This window comes from Chaetodon auriga, chromosome 10 (genome assembly GCF_051107435.1).
Source record: "Chaetodon auriga isolate fChaAug3 chromosome 10, fChaAug3.hap1, whole genome shotgun sequence".
NCBI lineage: Eukaryota > Metazoa > Chordata > Actinopteri > Chaetodontiformes > Chaetodontidae > Chaetodon > Chaetodon auriga.
In genome coordinates this window covers 7765537-7787676 of record NC_135083.1, presented here as the reverse complement: position 1 = coordinate 7787676, position 22140 = coordinate 7765537, and the positions used below count along the sequence as shown (strand labels likewise).

The 22140-nt window shown below is 41.4% G+C and overlaps 1 protein-coding gene across 4 annotated transcripts; it reads right to left on the bottom strand.

Moving 5' to 3' along the window:
- Positions 1–241: 241 nt before the first annotated feature.
- On the bottom strand, positions 242–21284 carry cacnb3a (calcium channel, voltage-dependent, beta 3a). 4 transcript variants are annotated; one of them, XM_076741980.1, is made up of 15 exons: positions 20898–21232; positions 20007–20099; positions 9832–9951; positions 9122–9244; positions 8906–9021; positions 8749–8828; positions 8616–8635; positions 7779–7856; positions 6820–6878; positions 6603–6703; positions 6358–6509; positions 6175–6270; positions 5422–5592; positions 4903–4948; positions 2588–3100 (listed from the first exon to the last, which is right to left on the bottom strand). In XM_076741980.1, exons 1-14 carry the CDS (start codon positions 20976–20978, stop codon positions 4919–4921), a joined length of 1320 nt encoding a protein of 439 aa, XP_076598095.1. In that variant the 5' UTR covers positions 20979–21232; the 3' UTR covers positions 2588–3100; positions 4903–4918. The 4 variants fall into 4 exon arrangements, with proteins under 4 accessions (XP_076598094.1, XP_076598096.1, XP_076598095.1 ...); XM_076741979.1 differs by lacking the exon at positions 4903–4948 and having other exon boundaries at positions 242–3100; positions 20898–21284; XM_076741982.1 differs by lacking the exons at positions 20007–20099; positions 20898–21232 and adding an exon at positions 12057–12151.
- Between the last annotated feature and the right edge of the window lie 856 nt (positions 21285–22140).

The window sequence follows — 22140 nt, the reverse complement described above, 5'->3', positions numbered from 1 at the left end:
TTCATTTATCACTTATGACGGCAGTAGAAAGGAACATTAGGAGTCACAAATGAAGCCATTCAGAGGTCATTGAGAGATTTCACAGAAGTGAACCTTGTGGTGGAAAAACTAGAAGACAATTCAGGGAATCACCAAAGTAATTAAGTTTTAACCTCTGGAGGATTATTATGAATCTGTGTGAAAGTTCATGTCAAGTTCAAAATTATGTATTCTAGTGAAACACAAAGAGGACTCCAAACAATTAAAAGTACATAAAATGTCATGTTTATTTTGTTTAAGTCATATTTTACTTAGCATTGTAAATCTATTTTCAAATAGAAAGCATTCTATACAGCATCAGGCAGGAAATGTCTCACTTTTTACACATTTGCTGTCTCTTTTGATAAATAGAGGGAAGAGGCGTGTTGGGTCACGCTAGCACGCTGTGGTAGTCTGGTGGATACACGGTTATATTTAGTGCAGTTATTGCATTACAAAGCAACCATCCCAAAAAAAAGTAGTGCAATTTTTTTTTCTACTCACACAAAAGAGGAAGTCCAGATGGTCTAAGGCGTTTAAAGTTTTTCAATGTTAGGCTTAGTATTGCATACAGAATAAGACAGAGGAAACTAAATTATAACCCTTGTAAAAATTGTGCTTCATAAATTGAAAAACCTCAACTGCTTTATCAGTTGCTAAATTGGTCCGCTTTGAAAAACATACTCTGCCAAAATATAATGAAAATAGCTAATTGGTGAGCTAAGACATGCAGGGCTTTAATATTTCACTCATTCCTTTTCATCACAGATTGAAAAAAAAAAAAAAAAAATCGTAGGCCTGATCTGGGACCGGGACGGTTTTTAGCGAGTGACTTTTAAAAGTGCGTCAACCAGCATCCAGCCAATACTTGAGGAAAAACATGTCCCCAATCATAAGGTTTGTGTAGAAATAAAGTGATGTGCTCTGATTTTTAGTCATAGTGTTGTTAGTGGTGTGAGGAGTGAGTAGCCCCAAAGACAAGACTATCACTACAAGACAACGAGGAGAATCAGGATCAATGCATTACTAAAATACTTAACTGTAAAAAGAAACAATCAGATTTTCATGCAACACTTGCATAGATTTTTTTTCTTTTTTTTTTCCAATCATGCTGATTTTTTTTTTCTCTTCAAAATATACAGAACACTAGATAGAGAGAGATACCTGTGAGACATGGAAGCAGTAAACCAGTAATTCCTAAAGCCGGCTGTTAACGGTATCGACACTGCGCGTGAACAGAAGCAGGTCGCTGCTCGTCAGTGTCACGTCCAAACTCTTCATCGGCTCACGGACTAATAATGGCGCAGGAACAGAATGGCATCGTGTCACGGGTGCTACGAGTCTCTCAGGAGCACGACACATTCGTTACATGGAGTAGAGCGCGATGAGTGCGTAGGACTTTACACCTGAGGATCCGCCTTGGTTAAAAACCGAATCGACTGTAAAACCGCGGTACACAAACAATGCTTGGCAAAGACGCATAGGGGGTGAGATAAGTGTAGAAACTGTGGATGCTACAATCAATAACGTGCTACAATCGAATTACAGGGCGATCGGTTGGGTCGGAGACACCGGGTGGTGCTTGGAGGTGCAAAAGGCATGCAAGCTTACATTCTCTGAAGCCTGGATTTGAAGAGGAGCTGCAGCTGTGCAGCATGTGCTTGATATATGTGAATGATTTGATGTAAACAAGCAGGTTGGCAAATGATTCACCCTTTGAAAGATAACATTCCCTTTCTTAGTTGTGTTTACATTCTCTGTGCCCGTTTTTTAGATTTTTAGAGGTGTTAAGAGAGTGATTGTGCAACGGCAAAGACAAGCGATGCCCAGAACGTGCTGTACTGTGCTGTAGGTGACACTGACGCTGTACTGCAGCTTTGTACTGCAAACTCTCATCGTGACCGTCCAGAGACTCGGTCTGATTCACCGTGTGTGTGTGTGTCTCCCACCTGCCATTCACCGTCTTCAGAGTACAAACTGACTGAACGCATGGATGGCAACATTTCTCTGAAACAACAAACAAGTCCATATCAACAAAATCAAACAAATATAGTAGCAATGAAACGAAACCAGGTGCCCATTCAGTATATACATTGTAATCAAATGCATTACTATTTCCCATAAATGGATTCAACAGTAGACATTCCTACATTAGTTTATCCGTAAAGATCATTCAGTTCCTGTTCTGACGTTAATGTGCAAATAGTCTTAAAATAATTATACTCATACATGCAATAGTAAAGATAGTTTAAAAGTCTTAGGAATTTTAAGGCCAGTATATGAGACATCCTACAATAGAGAAACCTTAGGCAAAGCAGCTAAAGTTTGAGTTTGCGTACAGCTGGTAGCCTGAAACCTTTCCATTGCAGAGGTGAGTAGCCCTGTTGACTTTTATCTGAATCTGGAGGTCATTAAATCCCCTCGGTTTAGATAAGCTGGGAGTCTGGAAGAGTGCGACTGGAAACACTTTAAAAATAGACCTGCAGCTGACTGCTTCATAAACTGGGCGCCTGTTTCTGATTGAGCTGATTTTGGGGCGACTTTTTTTTTTTTTTTTTTTTTTTTTTCTCATGTCTGATCGTTTGTGTGGGATCGTACGGCGGTCGGAGGGCTCGGGGCGATCTGATCCGGAGGCCGGGGGGACCCTGGTTCCTCAGTAGGTGTCTCGGGGCCAGGGGCGGCTGCGCTGGCGGTTGTTCCTCTGGTTGTGACCTTGCTGAGCTTCGCGTTGGAGCAGCCTGTCCTGTGACTCGTGCCCGTTGGCACTGTGGGCGCTGCCCGTGTGCCCACGGTGAGGGGGGTACATGTCCCTGTATGTGCGAGCATGGCAGGGGGAGGCATACTCATCCTCCTCCTCCTCTTCCTCCTCCTCCTCCTCTTCTTCCTCCTCCTCTTCGTCCTCCTCGCCCCCCCTGTGGCACGGGCTCCCCCTCCGGCCGCGGGACAGGGAGTCGCTGGCCTCGTCAGACGGCATAAGACTGTCCTGCTCCAAGGGGGAGTGGGCCTCCTCTCCTGCCTCCTCCTCCTCCTCGCCCTCCAAGCCCACCGCCTCACGAGGCTGCGGCTGGTTCTTGTTCTGGTTCTGGAAGAGTCGAGTGGTCATGGAGGAAAGAAAACAGAGAGAGAGTCAAAGAAGGCTCCGGAAGCAGGACAACATCTCAAAGTACCTTCACACTTTTTTTCAGACGGCGAACACAGAGTGTAGACAAAATAATGCAAACGCTGCATCAAGAAGGACTTTGAAGGAAAGGTTCAAATCAATCTTAAAACTACCTTCACACGTTGGTATGTGCATTGAAAATGTTTCAACCTTGATACGGGCCTGTCAGTGCTGCTTTAAAACAGCCTTAAAATGCAAATAGTATATCCTTAATAATTACAGACGCTGAAAGAAAATAGAACTTATGATGCCAATTAGCAGCATTTGTCAGCTCTTAATCAGATGTGATAATCAGCACTTGCTAATAAATCACCACAGGAAACACAGTTTCCTTTAACTTTATTAAACATGTTTGGAAACACAGCTAATAAGATTGCAGTGTGCAGGAACTCCTTATATTACAATCTTATTGATTTTTTTTTGTATACAACATCTATCCCACAGAGGTTTTGTGGACATGCACGACGGCTCTAACTCCTAGTGTAAGAAAGGAATCACGCACAAGTCCAGTGCAAATGAAGAATGGATTAGGTGCATGTTCTGGTTAATGATGGGCTATTCTGATATATGTTTATACATTTTTGGCATTTCAGCTTGTTTTGTTATTGATGATGAAGCCTGGGGAGAACAGGTAGGAGATGGCATGCAGCAGGGGCTCAGCCTTGACACATGGTGCACACTCCACCAGGTGAGCTACCAGAGAGCCTCGGCTTGTCTGATTTTCAACCCATTTAAAATCTATTGATGTAAGTGAGCTTACTGCTAACATGTGGGCGTTAACTACATGACTCATTTCAAGGCAATCTAACCAACAGTTGAGACATTTCGCTGAAGATTAAAAATGTGAACGTCCTGGTGGCACTAGAGTAAAAGACAGAGGATCAGCAAAGTCAGGATTTATCCTCTGAGGACTGTGAATGTAGATAATTCTGAGTCAATCTGTCCTGCAAGCAGGCAACAGAAATAAGACAGAAGTGCACAGTGTGTACGATAAAAAGGGGTTTAGGGATGTTAATAATTGGCATGCAGCAGTGTTAAGTCTCTTCAAAGTCCTTTTTCATGAAGCATTGACAGTGTTTTGTCTGTGTGTGTGCAGATGAACACGACAGACACTGAACACAAGAAATGCCAGAGGAGCAGCTGAATGGATGGTCAGGAGGTTACTCCTGGACATTAAATGTTAATGAGCTGATGTTATGGTCTCCGTTCATTGTTGTGTAAATTATGCATTTATATCAGGTGAATATATTATTTAAGCATTGATCATATGCCTTTAATTAGCGCTGTCATTCCAGATAGCATTGTGTGCCACTGTGAGGGGGGGGGGGGGGGCACCATTCACAAAGCATGCTCGGACAAGGATCACCCTGATTGAAAACAGAGGACGATGATCAGATTTGACACTTCTTACAAACGTTTGATCGTTTTCAAACGCGTCGTTCTCATTTATAATGTCAAACTGAAGCTGCTTTGTGAATCTTCTCCCAGAAAGCTTGTGGAGCAGCGATCACCTGAGACCATCAACCAAAGGAAAGGAGGCAGGATGCAATGGAGAAACATACGTCATCTTTTCTGTGGTGAGATCCGAATGAATAAAATGCTGTTCATTCACTGTCTCAGCCGCTGTGCTGTGTTCAGGTGTCGGGAGATATGTAAGAGGGGATTGTTGGGGTTGAGAGTGCAAATATATATATATGTGTATACATATAAACCCTACTACTCACCCCATTTTGTAAGCGATCATTCAATTAATTCCTGTGTTTCAGAAAACTGCAAAAATGTTAAGCATGGATGAGTGAGAGGACAGACAACTGGAGACAAAAACAAAGGCGTGAGAATCGGAGATGAAGAGCTGGTAAAGACAGTGACAACATACAACATGTTCAAAACAGGATTCCTGCTTAAAGCTGCAGTGCCGGACGCCGAAACAAACATTCAAGGACTTGCCAGAGGAGTTCACACAATGCTGATTAAGCCTGTCACCACCAGGTAAATCTCTCTGTTAAGTCTGGTGTCGGCAGTGATGTGTTTTACAACCAGCTGTGATTAGTTTGCCAGAACTGAAGTGGGGAAACCTTAACGACAGAGTTGAATCCAGCAACGAGGAGCTCTGGCATCATTAGCACATCCCCAAGAAGAGGGGAGACAAAATGTTCTGCACCACAGATTTAAGAGCCTTAAAACGGCAATAAAACAGTATTTTCTTGCTCTCCTGCTTCTTAAATGGATGAAGACAAACTCACCTGTAGGCTAGAGATGGCAGAGGGCGGGGTCATCAGACTCTGCTCCAATAAGGGGTTCAGAGGGGTGTTGCCTGGGAGGTGAGTGGCACGCCAGTAGACCTCCAGGTATTCAGCCAAATGCTCGCAAGCATCTTCAAGCTGGTTCTCATCCAAAATGACATCAAACATATCCTACATGTGCACCAAAGGAAATGAAATGTCACTAATTACAAATTTACATATTTTCTAGGATAAATTGTAAATACAAGTGGCACAAAGTTTAATTTCCAGGTGTGCAACTGGCAAGCAGTGCACCATGTAAACAGCAAACATATCTCCAAAAGCAAAATTTACACAAACACACACACACACACACACACACACACACCAAATTTGCACCAAATTTCGTGGCAATCCATCTGATAGTTGTCGAGTTATTTCAGCAACAACTAAAAGCATCAATGCATGGTGGCACTAGAGGAGAAGTCAGTGGGCTTTATCGTCTTGGCACCATAAATGGCTGCACAACATCTCAAGGCCTATCACAGTCATTGAGATATTTCAGTCGGGACCAAAGTGGTGGACTGAACGGCTTGCACTGCATCCCTAGAGCCACGCTGCTAGCAGGCTACAAAATAAACTACCGAGGATTGTGGAGGTGCTGCATATTGCAAATATTACTTGTTTATATAAGGTATTCATATTGTACATGTTGATCAGAAACAACCAAACATTATAGCGGCAGAAAGAAGTCGAAACGCTTCCTCCACTCACGGGGGGGCACTGAGAGAGTTTGTCTGCAGCCATCATCTGCACATTCAGGTGCTTGCTCTGAGACTTCCCCCTGGATTTGATCAGCCTCTGGAGCACCTGACAGAAAGACAAAGACAAAGTTAAAGGTCAAGGAAGACGAGGCAGCCGAAATTCAACGTTCAGCACAGAAGCAACCTCCTGTACCTTTGGTGAGGAAACTTTAACATAGACAATGATGGGTGCGAGGGAGGTTTTGGCTAGCTGTGCGGGATGGTTGATGGTATCCGCGTCCAGAATCACTAGCTGCAGGGTTTTGGCGAGCTCAAATATCCTCTCAATCTCACTCTGGACCTCCGCTGCACAGACAAGACACATTAGATTTTGTAAGTTTAAACTCATGGCTTATTTGTACCAAAAGATTCGTCTCATGCTGACATTAGCGCGGTCACCTAGACTGGAGCGAGTGTTGGATCTCTCCATTATGGGTCTTTTGTTGAGGACAGATCTCTTGGCTAAAGACAGGTCGGCAGTTACACGGGTGATTGAGATTCTGCCGACAAATATAGAGGGGAAGAAATATGCAGAGAAAGCTTTAGATCAGATTTATTAACGTCCTGAGTGTCCAAAACCGCAGAGATTATTCTCTCATCTCTCCATTTTACTGACCTTCCCTCAAATCTGTGTTTCAGGAAGTCAAAAAGAGCTTTCTGCATCATATCCGTCACCTGGGAGGGAGGATAAGATGAAAGAAACAGACTTGTTTAAACAGATAGAACGCAAACAAGCAGACATAGGAACTGCTGAACGGCTGTACTACTATACATATACATGTATACAGAGGTGGTTGGATTATTACTTTATAATTGACTTTTTAAAAACAAGACTGAGAGAGACCCATGAAAGTAATTGCTTGAGTACGAGGACTCGTGTATATACTGAAAAAACATGAGCAGTGAGTAAATTCATGAGTAAAATTATGATTAAATAAACATTCCTAGTCTTAATCTCTGCAGTGTGATCATAAAATTTCCATTAAAATTTTAGGCTACATCAGTATAATGAATAAATAAATGTAGCATGATAAACGTATAGAAATATAATGTACTTGAAATGTTGATTTTTTTCCTCCCAGAATGCACTTGAGAAAAGAGTAAACAGTACACTGTGTTGCACAGCACGCTGCTCAAAAAACTGCCTGTTTGTGTTTCCTCTGAGTTAAATTTAAAGATGCATGGACAAAGTGTTCAACAGGCCTCATAAGAAAAGCATCTGCCTTATTTTAAATTAGCAGCCAAAATTTGAGAAATGTTAAATGGTGTTAATACTTTTATGCATTCCATGAAGTTATTGTGTAAAAGCGTCTACAACGATCAGGCCCCCTATGATGATCTATAACCACACAATCAAAACTTTGGACAGGAAGCTGGTAAAATCACACATCTGTCATATGCTTCAGAAGTTAACTGTGCACAACAACCAGAAACTGGAGACCTCGTGCACTTAAATATAATTATAAAGGTGATTCAGACTGAAGCAAAAGCAGCAGTGCAGGGACAGTTTCAACTAAGAAAAGAGCGCAGTGTAGTCAGAGGTAGTCACTGGAGGAGAAATGGAGAGAGTCTGACCTCATAGCCCTTCAGCGATGGTCCCACGAGGACCACCGGCCTCATAGAGGGCACCACGTCGTAGGGAGGGACGTGTTCCTGCCAGAAACAAGGGACGACGAGGGGAGAGGGACGAAGAACAGACAGAGCAGGTGTAAGAAAATAATAGGGGTTCAAAAAGCTAAAAAACCTAATGCAGAGTTCACTGAGGACTTTTTAATAGCAGACAGACTGAAATGTGATACCTGTAAGTATCTTCATCACAGTCATCACAGTCAAAGAATGATGGAAAACCAGTCGGGACAATCAGGCCAACAATTATTCATGAAGTGCATGAATTTAATTACATTTTTAATAACATGTTTCTCAGTATTTTCCAGCTGGACCCAGATAAGTGGGAGAAAACAGGTGGGTGGATTGACCAATTAGAAAGCAATTAAATCATTTTAATTAATTAAGTTTTTGCTCAAACTGTTTCTGCCCATTATGAGACAATGAGCTTCCTCGCTACGGTGGAGAGCAGTTATAGTAATAAATAATATTAATACATCATAACACCACTACTTACAACACTAACACTGCTAACAAACTGCTATTAAACAGCCTCCTACATACACAATCCACTGTCACACCTGTTTCACCTGTATTTGTGGATAAAGTTATACAAGCAGAACGCGTCCCAAGAATTCATTTATATATGATATCGCTCATGTTACTGTATATGGCAGGCAAGACAACATAGAAATTCAAAGCATTTAAGACCATAATTAAGATTTTCCAGACTTGCACATCTCTTGATAACATTCCCAAACTGTATTATGAGCACATGCTGTGTCATCATAGGGTGACAAAACCTACCTGTTTTTGCTTCTGTTTGGCTTGTAAAAGCAATAAAAGGACAATCAATGAAAGAAAAACAAAATAGAAGACAACAGAGGGCAAAGTTGGTTTTCGTTCCAGCACAAATGAGAAAAAGATCTGTAGTACTTACATTCACCTGCAGATGGCGGCGTGGTCCTCCAACTCCCGGTCACCATGTCGCCTAAACTGGAGGAGTTACCCCCTGTTTTCCTGTAACAACAACACCAAGTTATCAAACATATGTGGTGGACACGAGTCCTCAGAGAAGCTTGATATGATTAACTGACCTCTGTTTCTGCTCCTGTTTGAGTCTCATTGCCTCCAGTCGCAGAGGGCTGGGGATGAAGGTGATGTCCGCTCCTTCTTTTACTAACCGACCTATCCACCAGTCATTGTTATACTTCTGTTGAGTTCAGAACGACAGCAGGAGCGTGTCACACATGTCTGTTCTGTTTTAACGTCATGGAGGGCTTCATCATCGTTAACTGCACATTACCACTCACTTCTTTGATGTGCAGGAAGTCTTTGGCATCGAAGTTGACTGCGGCTCCTTGGACGGGACAGTCCTCATCCAGAGCTCCACAGTAACTCACATTTGTCTTTACTGCAAACGCTACAGGTTTGGACTGTTTAACAATGAATAAGAACAGGAAAAACACTCATCACTGATGGAAGTATAAGGCTGATGTTAGCTGTCTGTCATCAAAGGCTGGCCAACAGTAAAGTTAACCTGCTGCTGCTGCTGTTTCTTAATTTGTGGTGACTTGTTTATGGCTCAAAATATAAAGTTTAGGACCTGGACTTGACGTGGGACCTGTTGGTCTACACCTGGGGCTTGACTCTTGACTTTATAGCCGAGACCAGAGATTTACTTGAGACTTGCAAAACAATTTGTCGCACCCTCGGGTTTGCACTAAAAACAGCATTGGCTGTGGATGTACTGTAGATGTAACTCTTTGTTTTGGATTGACCTTTGGTTTCTGATTCTTTACAGACAGTATGGTTAGAGTAGGTGGGGTAGAGAGGAGGTCAGGTGACACAGCGTGTAAACTTCTCTGGAATTGGGGTTGTATATAATGTGAATCAGTGATGCTGTGATTTAAGCTGTGAGAAGCTAAGTTTTCTTTCTGCTTCTGAAGATCTGATGACTTCACCTCTACATGTTTTAACTTAGAAAACTGCGTGAACTTGTGTAAATCACTGTATGAGGTACCTTAGCTCTGTCGAGCTGCAGCTGTGCCTGGCGCTCGGCTTCACGCCGATACGCCTCGCGGTCCTCCTCTGCTGACAGGTCTGAATCCGACGGTCTACTGGTGTACGAATCAGCCGACCCCTGTCAGGACAGAGTCAGAGGTGGACACGGTAAGGATATTATTTCTGCCATTGGAATGAATCATTTCACAACTTACATTCTGATGATCTGGTCATGCTACAATTACTGAGACATATTACTACGATACTACAGGGTTAGATTGGTAGATCTACCGTTTCTGTTTATACTTCTGCTTTCATCTGCTTTTCTGTTCTACAGTCTTTGAGTGCAGGTGTGCATGCAAATACGTGTCCGTATTCATGAACACATTCATGTGTGAGCCTGTGTGTATCTACAACACAATGCTTTGCTCTCCCACACCAGCCATCTTCTGGTAGACCAAATATAGCACAAAGGAGGCAACTGCTTCCTCTTCTCTCCAGCTTGGCCCCAATCCATTCCATCATCCCCCACAGTGCAGCACATATACATCCTTTATTCCCCTGTTTATTCTCCAAGGACATCTCCTCATTAACAAAATATATGCTGGCTATCATTTTTCATCGTAAGCGGTTTAAGGACATATCCCAGGGATGGCTAGCACATTATGTCGAAAGCAACAGATAAAGCACACAAAGAGACATTTGACACAAAGTACAATGGTGAAAATTGCCTCATAGGCGCTGCTGGATTTCATTCAAAACCTGTGGTTATTCCTTAAATGTCTTAAATGTCCAGATGCTATAGAGCTGAAATGATGTTATTGAATTGATCATCAGAAAATTAATCAGCAACTGTCTCGATTTTCAATCTTTTCTGAAGCAAAAATTGCAAAATTTAGCTGGTTCCAGCTTCTTAAATCTGAAGTTTTTCCGCTTGTCTTATATAATGGTAACCTGAATATCTTTGGGTGTTGGACTGTTAGAGGGAAAAAAACAAGACATTTGAAAAATTTGGAAAATTATTTTTCACTGTTTTCTGACACTTTAACGAATAATCAATAAATCAGGAAAATAATCATCAGCTTAATCAATGATGAAAGTAATAAGAGCCAAAGAGATTTCCAAAGAGAAAAACATGAAAAGGAGAAATATGAAGTGGCGTTCCAGATGCAGTTACTGTGTGAGCTCTCCTATATTTGGTATGTATTTGGCTCCTCTGAAGGAACTCAGTCCTGAATCTGTCAGTAAAGAAAACCGCTGCAGCAAAAACAAATCAGAGTCAGGCAAGAGAGAGACGTGAGACAGGAGGCAAACAACAAACAACAAGAATAAAAGAAGTGACGAATGAGACAGACGAGAAAAGGCTCAGATAAAACCTCTCACGGCTAACTCCAGTATTCAGAATTACATCCAAACACACTCAGACCATCGAGCATGTTCTTGCAAATAAACAAGATGTAAAGAAACTAAAAAAACAGCATGTAATACAGTTTTCACTTTGGTTTTCCTCTCCCGCAGAGTGCCGTGACTTAGTCCTGGTCATCCATCTTGCCAACATATAGAAACGAATCCTCTGGAGGACCAATTAGCAACAGCACAACAAAAGGAAATTCAGGCTCAAAATACAAAAAAAAAGTGCCCAGACATGAAAAACAACCAGCACCTTTGCTTTCTCTGCACTTCACAATGCATACATATAATCCAAAATAAATCTGTATCTACAATACCACTTCAAGTCCCAGAGAAACGGCGAGCGAACACCTCTCCTCCTTTATTTTTTTGTGTATGTGTCTATGTTAGATAACTAGATCTGATTTCTAGCTCTCACAGGCTCTGCAAGGCAACACTGCACCAGCGCCAGAGCAGCACCGAGAGAGAGAAAAGGAGGGTGAGGAAGAACGGGATGGATAGAAAGAGAGACAGAAGGGGGGGTGAATATCTTTGACAAGATATACTGAAAAGAGAAGGATGTTTACGAGGACGGAGAGTGACTGAGGGATGGCTGGAGAGACGACAGAGGTATAAACGATTTATACGACGAGATAAAGCGAGGCTATCTCAAGGGGAAGATGAGATTAGAACATAATAAAATGCCATGAAGGAGTGGAGTGAGACCTAGATATCTATCCTCATCGCAGATAGAAGAAAAGAGGGGAAGCACAGCAGGAGGGGGAGGAAGGAAAAGGACCATGACCACAAGAGACAGAGACACACAGATAGAGACGGTCAGATAGAGATGCATACCTGGCTGATTAGGAGGACGGCGCTAGAGCCTGATAAAGACATGAATCTGAATTTTCTCACTCTAACGGCTTCCCTGTCTTCACTAGGAACGCACTCAAACACACACAGACATAAAAGTGGAATAAATATGGTGGTGGGCGCAGGGGAAAGGCGTTATGTCAGAGAGCTGTTTAATGATGTTAGAACACAGAGCCTGCCTGGGCTGTGATTTCTATTCATTATTAATGTTTGGACATTGGGCTGTGGACCTCTGCTGCACACTCTCTTGTCCTGGCTAACTGTCAAATCCTCCAAAAAATAAAAAAAATAAATAAAAAAAAAAAAATAGAAAAAAAAGTGTGTAACTGAACAGAAAACATTCTGCAGGTGAAGCTAAGCTGCAATGCAGAGTGTAGCGATGTGAGCGCGTCTTTATCGGCTGGTCTGAGGATGTCTTGTTGTTTTATTGCTAATGTCCTCGTCTGTGGGCTAAATTTAACTCTGTTCCTTCCTATTCTGCTTCTGTGATTATTCTTCACACACTGCAACACTGATGGCCTCAACTCCACAGGGAGGGGCCAGCGAGGAAGTGTGTCATCCAGATAGTCGAGTCCTCAAGAGGGCCAAGTCATCCTACAGTCTAGGGACAGAGCAGCAGGGAATCTCTGCGTTAATTTTATCACGATTTTCTGTACTAATGTGTTCTCACTCTCTTTTGGCAAGACATGTAGACATGCCTTCACCATGGGCCCTGCTCTTAAAGATAAAATATCTAACATGACTGCATTAAGCAAAATATTGTTGAGTTGTGTAATTACATTATGCCATATGTTTCCAACAATGTTCAAACCCAGAGAAATCTGGAATTTTATTCAAGATAACAGCGCATTTCATTTGCTCTCCTGTCAGCGGCGTCATATCCTCTTTACCTCCTTTGTTGCTTCCGGGAAACACAGGAAACACCAGATGATATGTCAGAGAGTGAGGAAGGAAGTCGGTGAGCTAGCTAGCGAGCCGCTTTATTGTTTACTGTTGTTTGTATTGCTCAATCATGATGCCGCATGTTTGTTCATTCTCACTGGCAAAGGTGGTTGTTTAACAATGAAGACAACAACTCCCATGATCCCACACTACACCACGACATCATCAAACTACACCTTTTGAGATCCCTTGCGGCAGAAATGACATACTGTGCATTTAAATTGCTTGCCATACACATGAATGTGTAAAAGAGCAACTTTAAAGCAACAGCTATTGATCAAAATGGAAACAATACCCCAACAATGAAACTCTAAATCCAAGACTGGCGTATACCGTTCTCAAATCATTTGACAGGTCTATTAACACAAGGAATAACACTAGACAAGTAAATCTGTTATCTGATATTAATAGATAATCTGATATTATTAACTTACACTAATTGATTTTGAGGCCTCTTGGGGGCAGCACAACACACTGTAAACACAACACTGACATATTATCACCTTATAAAGTTTTTTAAAAAGCTGAGAGCACTTGCTGTGTTGAGACCGGTGAGTGGGAACTAAACCTTTGGGGTGGAAAACCAAAATTATAGGCTGAAAGAGGCCGACAGGCTCCATAATAGTTGCAGAGTTGGGTGATAACTTCAGAATGAGCGACTCCTTTCACATTACAAATAATAATTTCATCCATGGTTAAAATAAACTAAAGTATATTGATTATAGCCACTTAAAGTTCAATCTGTTTGTATCAATAAAGGTTATAAACACTGTATCTCCAATTTTAGAGCCAAATAATTAGTTGCAGGGTATTCAGAGAAAGCATTAGACCTGCTTCACCAAAAGGGGCTGATGTTTACTGTTCTTCCTCTTTTCCCACACACAGATCTAGGTTGACATGCTGTCATTCACTTAGTTTGATCTCACTGTGAAACCTCAGACAGTCATGCAGCATTACATGGAGATGAATGTTTTTAAATCCTCTACTTTGTCGTGCCGGCAGCACATCTTTCCAGACAACTTTTAGATCATCCGAAAGATGGGAAAAACTTGAGTTTGTCTTTGATCTAAGAACAAAAAGTAAAAGTGTTTTTTAAACCACTCTAATCGAACAAAGGTGCTCGTCAGAATAAAAAACCAACGACAGGTGCGAATTCTAGATGATGCCAAAGTATGGAAGACTCCAGATTTTCAACGCCATTTGTTTCTTTGTCATTTATACATAATCAGCTGGAGCCATATCAGCTAAAATGATGCACAAACGATACATCTGTTCAATGTTATCATGAGCTGCTAACAAATACCCACATACCAACACACTAACAAGCATCAACATGCAGAAAGCTTCAAAGACATTTTCTGCCGCAGAGTTGAGAAAAATTTGACATGTTAAGAATCAATGGCGTGTGCTTTTCAGTTTGAACGTGAAAGTGAACGGAGCGTGTCACAGCTGCAAAAAAGTTAAATTGAAAATAAAAACAGAGCTAGGGAGAGGAAGATCAAATCCTGCTTGTTGGTTTTGGAAATGTGTTAATAGCACTGATGACGCTTACAGTAATGATCTTTAGGCACATTGGTGCAGTGAGCTAAGTACATACATGCTATGGATGCTAAAGTGCTCACAATGACAATAACACGCTGATGTTTATCATGTATATTGTTAATCATGTTCCTTGTCTTAGCGTGTTAGCAGGCTAACATTTGCTAATAAGCAAAAAACACAAAGCACAGCCAAGGCTGAAGATGAAGAACGTATTTAGTTTCTGCATGTATTTGGTCATAAATCAGAGTAAGGGACAAACTGAAAGTCAGACCTGATGATGGCACTGAATGAACAATTGCCGGATCACCATGTTATTAAAATTCATCCTCTAGGGATCATGAATGTCTGCCCTAAATTTCATGGCAATCCATTACATAGTTGTTGAGATATTTCAGTCTGGACCAAAGTGTTGGACCAACAGACACCACCATCCCTAGAGCCACGACACCAGCATGGGGTACCTGGATAGCAAAAAAAAAGACCTAAAAACCTACTGCACGCCTTAAAAATGGTCGGTAGTGATGCTGAGTATACATGATTTGTAATAAATGGGGTAAAAATGCAAAACACACCATGCTCCTTTGAAATAACGGAAACTAAAGTGCAAGGAGTGCAAGGCTAAAATCAAATTTCTCTGGCTTTATCTGCAGAAAGGAGATTTCTGCACAACAGCAGAATATATTATTCAGGAGGCTGAAACACCTTTCCCACGGAGCAAAAGAAAAAAAAAAAAAAGAAGAAGCAAAAACTGCAAGCTCCAGCGATTTGGAAATCCAGCAGCCAAATATCCAATTTCAAAAAGTGTTTGATTAACTGTGCGGTCGTAATTCAATGTCAGCAAGTTACACATGCACTGAGCTCTCTGATACACAAAGCAATAAATCACTCCGTGGTTACATCAATATCAAAGTCAAGATCGGGCGTACTGTATGGTAAATTGATCGGTCGCAAGACTCGGCGAGGAACTGTGAAGAGTGCACATGGGATAATCAGAAAGTGAAGCAGGTGACGGAACGAGAGAAACTAAAGCGCTGAAGGAGAGGGGAGGCGAGGTGAAGATGGAAGACAAAGGGAAAACGGAGAGAGGAGCGGCGAAAACACGATGGACAAAGAGATGTAGGGGGAGACAGGAGGAGTTTCAGATAGCGGGAGGAAGAAGCTGCCTGTATCGGAAGTCATTCGTACTCACTCAGTTAATGTGATGATGCTGCTGCTGCCGCCTGTCCCTCCCTCTCTATACACTACATGCTGTAAAATGCAGACAGGCTGTACTGTGTCCCATCCCCTAACCAGGGACGACCTGCACTGGAGCAGACACTGGCAACACCTTCTTTTCTATTCTTACCCCACCTCACCCCATGCCACACACACACACACACACACCCACACACACACACACACCCACACACCCACACACACACAACAACAACAAAACAACAACAACCAACACAGCTTTTGCACCACTTGATCAAACCACCACCACCACCACCTAATTTTACATCACATTCTCAGTTATTTAAGCCCAATTCAACACGCTCAGGTGGCGAGGACACAGAGGAGAAACTGCTGGTATAACCACACACTCGCAGCTCCAGATTCCTCCTTCTGTTTCCAATCCTCATGTCCTACATATAACACATATAACCACACTTATGGCAGCATACTGCTTATTGTATCCTGCTGCAGAAATGAGTCATACTCCACTGCTCCTCCATAGACACCCCACCCCTATCACAGACAAGAAACTATCTGCTCTGTTTGTGAAATTTACTCCTTCTGCATTAAACACTTTGTCATATCACTGATGGGGTGATGCCTGTTGTGCGTGCAGAGAGAAGGTAATGACTGGCAAGAAACTGAAGGTGCTCGTGTGAACAATGAACCCACACATCACATCGCCCAAGGCCGTCAAAATGAGCATCATGAATATTTTAAGCCGTGCAATATTCTCAGGGAATCTGGAGATTGTCATTAAGCCCCGCGACCAGGGTAACTAATGTCCCCCTCCTGAAGAAGATGTCTGCTCAGCCCTTTTTCTCCTCTCTCTAACATCTCTCAGTTACACTGATCCACATTCCCTCACACCACTGGTGCTATGCAGGAAGTAGAGGTATTTTTCGTAATGTCTGAATCTCATCTTTGCAGGTGCCCAACAAATGACTCATCCTGTAAAGAAAGGAATGCCTCCAATCCCTATAAAGTGGAGCTTTATTTTAATCAAGTCTTTCAGTGTCTTTCCTTTTAGCTACGTTTTGATCAGAGGTGCAACAATTAGTCAATCAAAAGGATATCAATTAACTGTTAACTGTTGTCTTTTTTCAAGAAAGAATGCCACATTTAGCTGGTTCAAGCTTCTCAAATGTTGGTATTATATATGATGTATTTTTCAGTTTTAAGAAGTTGTGACAGCCGCGTTAATCAAGAAAATAATCAGCAGAGTAATCAATGACAATAATAATGATGAAAATAATCATTAGTTGCAGTGAAGAAAAGCTGATTTCTGCACTGTTTTAATGTTATTTCACTAAGACTTTGAGTTGACTGCAGCAATTCATTATTTTCATTATTGATTAATCGGCCGTTAATCGTTTGGTCGATGAAGTGTCAGAAAAATGTCTGTCACAAGTTCCCAGAGCCCACAATGACTGCAACTCATCACAACTAGAAAGAACAAGAAAATATTTTCCACTTTTTCTTGATAAATGACTTAAACATTGAAACATTGATCAAAAGGATAATTTTTTCTGTTTTGTTGATCAATAGTTTCAGCTCTAATTTGATAATTGAATTGTAAAACAAGTTGTTATGCAACATATCTGTTTAACAACTTGAAAAGGGATAAAATGCATATTATATCTCACAACAGGTTGGCTTTCCAATAATCAAATATTTCGTATGAATGCATGAAGCTGCAACTATTAGTGGAGTAATCAGTTATTTGACTAAAAGAACTATTTTAGGCACGAATGAATCAAGTGAGACCCGGCCAAGACAGGGTCAAATAGCAGCATCAAGAACATTAACAGGACAACAACAAATCACAATAAGATCAAGTGCAATCAGGATGCATTGTATAATACAATGCAATAAACAAGGCAGCATTAAATTAGATGTGTCTGTGCAGCAGATAACAGTGACCACTTCCACTTATAGAATCCTGTAATAGAAAAGACTTGCTTTGCCAGCCTCTGAGATGATATAAGGCACTTTAAACTGATGATTAGGACTGCTTTCCAAAAATACATTTTTTTTGCTTAAGTAGGAAATTTATTGCACATTCATTCTTATAGATTAAGATACATCATTGTGTGCAGCCTGTGCAGCGTGAAGGATGTCCATCTGTATAAGGTGCAGTGATGCTTGAATTAATGACATACCTTAGGGCTGAATGATAGAGGGGGTCCAGTTTGGACAAGGTGGAGAGTGAGGCAAACCTATAAATAGTATCACCATAGTTGATCTGATTTAGAAAGAGGCCAGCAACTAAATGTTTTCTTTCTTATGCCATGGAAAAACAGGAATTTTGCCTGTACAGACAGCCAAGTGTGACTTTTAACTCTTTGTCAGATAGTCATTATGATATTTTTATATTGACTTCTTTACAACCAAATTCCATGATCAAGAGTACTGATGTAAAGACTTGAAATCTTTGTTTGTCACAGTTTCAGTTTTGACACTGAATGTTGCAGGGTTTAAACATCAGTCTGCAGATTTGAAAAGGACATCTCTGTGATGGCGGTGCATGAATACAGGACTGTATCATCTGCATACAGATGGTACTTCCAGAATTTGAACTACGAAAAACAGGGTTCCCAAAACTGATCCTTGTGGAACACCTGCTGTAACGAACACAGCGTCAGACATGACATTACCCTGTTCAGCTATCTGTGAATGCTTAGTGAGATAACTATGGAACCACTTTGTCTGTTTGCATCCAATGCAGCACTCAGCACTGTGTTAATGAATTATAAATGGTACATAGTATCAAAAGTCTGTGTGAGGTCTATAAACAGAGACACATGAGTTTGTTGTCTATAGCCTCTTTGATATCATCCACAACATTCAGAGTGGCATAAACAGTTTGATTCCTTGATCAGAAACTGGATTAAATGTCATTTAAAATGCTGTATGTGTCTGTATGTGATTTCAGTTGGGTGGTGCCTAATATTCCAAGACTTTTAAAATGGTGCAACATAAGGTTGCTTCCAAATATCTGGAACCTGATTAAGGTATTTGGTATTTGTACATGAAATTTGACTTTAAATGATTAATTAATTATCAAAATAGCTGCAGATTAATTTTCTGTCTATCATCTAATCTATTAGTTGTTCATGCCGTTAGTATTATTACATAATGTGTGCCTATGTTTTAATGTTTTAATGAACTGTCTAATCATTTCAGCTCTTGATGAATTAATCAGGACTAAATGGATTCTTGAGACATTTTCTACAGACAGTGTAAAAGCCTGCAGGAATATAGAGAGAGCCTTGTAGTGTCTGTCATTAGAACATCAGACTCTTTGAGAGGGGATATTTGATTCCCTCCTAACTCCTGACTTCCCCCTTTGATGTATCCAGGCTCATGAACCTCAGGGATCGAGCGGTTTGGGATGAGCTCTGCATGCACAGTCTGTCTGTAGCCCTGTGAAACCTCTTGACTCCTCACAACCCTGATGGAACATGGATCAAGCTCTCCCCTCTGCTGGACTCTCTGTGAAACTACAACCAGCTCTGCCGTACACCCAAATCAAATCAAATCCATCTTCAGAAACTGCACATGGAGGTAAATCAAAACTGTTTTGATTATACACCATCGACTCAGCCGATCTAGGTGAGAGGGTATGATTCACACACAGCAACGCAGTAACAGCATGGGGTCTGAAGCTCAGAAATCTCTTCTCCTTTTTTTCAGTTAGAGATTGTCTTAAGTAACACCAAATCTTCATCTGAGTCTTCTGCACGTGCTTGACCTGAAAACATTAATTAAAAATACTGGGCTGTGCAGGGACTTTGATGTAACACACCGCCACTTTCAAGCATTTTGCTGCTCTCTACTGGGCAAAGCAACAACTGAAACTGAGGAGGCAGCTCTGAGGATGAAGATGCAGAGCAGAAAGGATGTATTGTATGCAAAGATAATAAACACAGACCAACAAATGTCTCTTTGTAACTGTTGTGAGTCCAAAAGAGAAACCCTGATCACCAACCAACAGTTTATACCTGAAAATTCTGCTGCACCAGTGCCAGCAATACAATGCAGAGACACCTGTTCTGTTGTAAAAGCAACTTAAACCCTTCTAGCTTTATTAAGACTTCAGAGCACAACATGGCCTACATTTTCCATACAAGTTACAGTTGTTTGACTGTGATGTAGCAGGGTATGATGTCGCCTGCAATGCATGCATAAATAAGGAAAGAGAAGCCAACAAATGGCTCCGGGGGCTTTTACCTGCCGTTTGATGAAGCTGGATGTTGTGTCAGAAGACGTGCTGCCATCTGAGCGTTTGAAGCGGCTCTTGCGTTTAGGCAACTTCCTGGGCAGCTGTGATGAAAGAGACACACACAGGTGAAGGAAAAAAGAGAGACAGCATGAAACCGGCTTACGCTTCTGCTGATTTTGAAGGTTTTTCTTTGTAATTGTGGCAAAAAAGAAGCCTACATTTGGGGAAAACTGGTATAAAAGAGCTGCTCTGCATCAGAGCATAGACTCTAACCTGCTGTAGCTTTGCCAAGGATCACACAAATTTCAGGGCTGAATTAATCTATCTGCACATACTGGTTTGTGTAATGCAGAAAACAGATCTCCTAAGGCCCCTTGCAACACAGTCCATTAATAAGAAAGCGTGGATGTTGCAGTGTCTGCTGACAGGCCCTGTAGATTCAGGCTACAGGTGAGTCAGAGTCACGGTCGGTACCTTCACACCAGTGCAATTCAGCAAACAGGTCCAATCATGTTCCTGGTTTTCGTGTAGGTAAAACACAGCAGGAAATGCGACTGACATACATAAGAAAACATTAATACAGAATCCATAAAAGGCCGGATCTCAAATGAATGGACATCTAAGGAGATGTTATCCTCTTTGCGTGTATGGGAGGCATATTAAGCATATGTGAGCCTACTTTATGACTGCACCCACTGGCTTTTCACCGATCAAGCGTCAATCTGCAGTTTCTGTGAAGGCGGAGGTGAAAAAAAGTATCTCGCTGCCAAAACGCGACGCCTCAATTTCTCAACAACAAGTAGCAAGACATTAAGCTAACCGTTTCTCCTCCCCGGCACTTTCCTTAGTGGTGCTAACAGTTAGATGTGTGAATAAAGGAGTAAAGTGTGTGGATTTACCTGAAAATAGTGCGACTGGGAGCCTGTTTCCACAGCAGACAGTGGGTCTACGGGCGATTTGGACATTTTGACTTGCACCATCTATTGAGAGCGCAGGGAGGCGGGATGCACACAGACATGGGTTACTGGAGGAAACAAGGGACACAAAATACATCTATATGCAGTCAAGACAGCGGGGAAGCGGCATGCGGGAGCGAAAATATGGAGTAAAAAGCGAGTAATATCCAAGCTCGACTGATAGGGACGGCTAGCTTACACTACGCTCAAAACAAAATGTGTGTTACATCGGGGGAGAAAGTGGCTAAAGCGAACAGGAAAAATACCGGAGCTAAAATAAACCGTTAGGACTGAAGCGTCATCGCTCGAGCAGCCGTTCAGGTCTGTACTAAGTGTGTGACTTTTCCGGGGGTGTCAAGGTTGGCTTAACGGGCACACAAATCAATTCTAACCACGACAGATGAACACGTTTTGATTCTTCACTTTTTTAGAGGTGTGTCGGATTATATAAACACTGCTCCTTCTCGTCTGCGCAGGATATTTGTTTGTCAAATGAGAATTCAAGCTGTAAAGCACAGTCAAATATATATGGAACGTTCAGAGAGTGGATCTTTAAATTCGTACCACAGGGGTGAAGCGTTTTTCTGCATTCTAAGAAAATACACATTGTCTTCAGATACACACAAAAATAATGAAAAACGTTTCTTTGAACGTTTAATAATGATTTGTAGCACACAATAATGCCACTGCTGGCAGATATAAATGCTCAGTGGAGAGATGTAACAAAAATATTTACTCATGTACTGCACTTAAAAACAATTTTGAGGTGAAGTATCAATACCACTCTGTGAAAATACTCCATAACAAGTAAAAGTCCTACATTCAAAACATTTCCCTCTCATAAAATGGAAAAACTCAAGTACAAGGAATCTGTATTTAAGTACACTGCTTGAGTAAATGTACGTAGTTACATTCCACCACCGCTTGTACTTGATAAGAACATTTTTATTATGTTTGTTTCGTGTGTGAGTATGAAAGCTACTCGGATGTAAAAGCAGCAATAACACAATCTAAAACTACAAGTGTAAGTTCTGTATTTAAATTGCATTCCTTAAGTACAGAATGGCTCCTTTTAATGTGCTTTTTGACTACTTTATATAGTATTGATTAGTAGTATCTGTTGGAATGGATCATACCTTTACAGGCAAATTATTTGTTTTGAGTTCAAAAGCAAAATGTTTTGCTC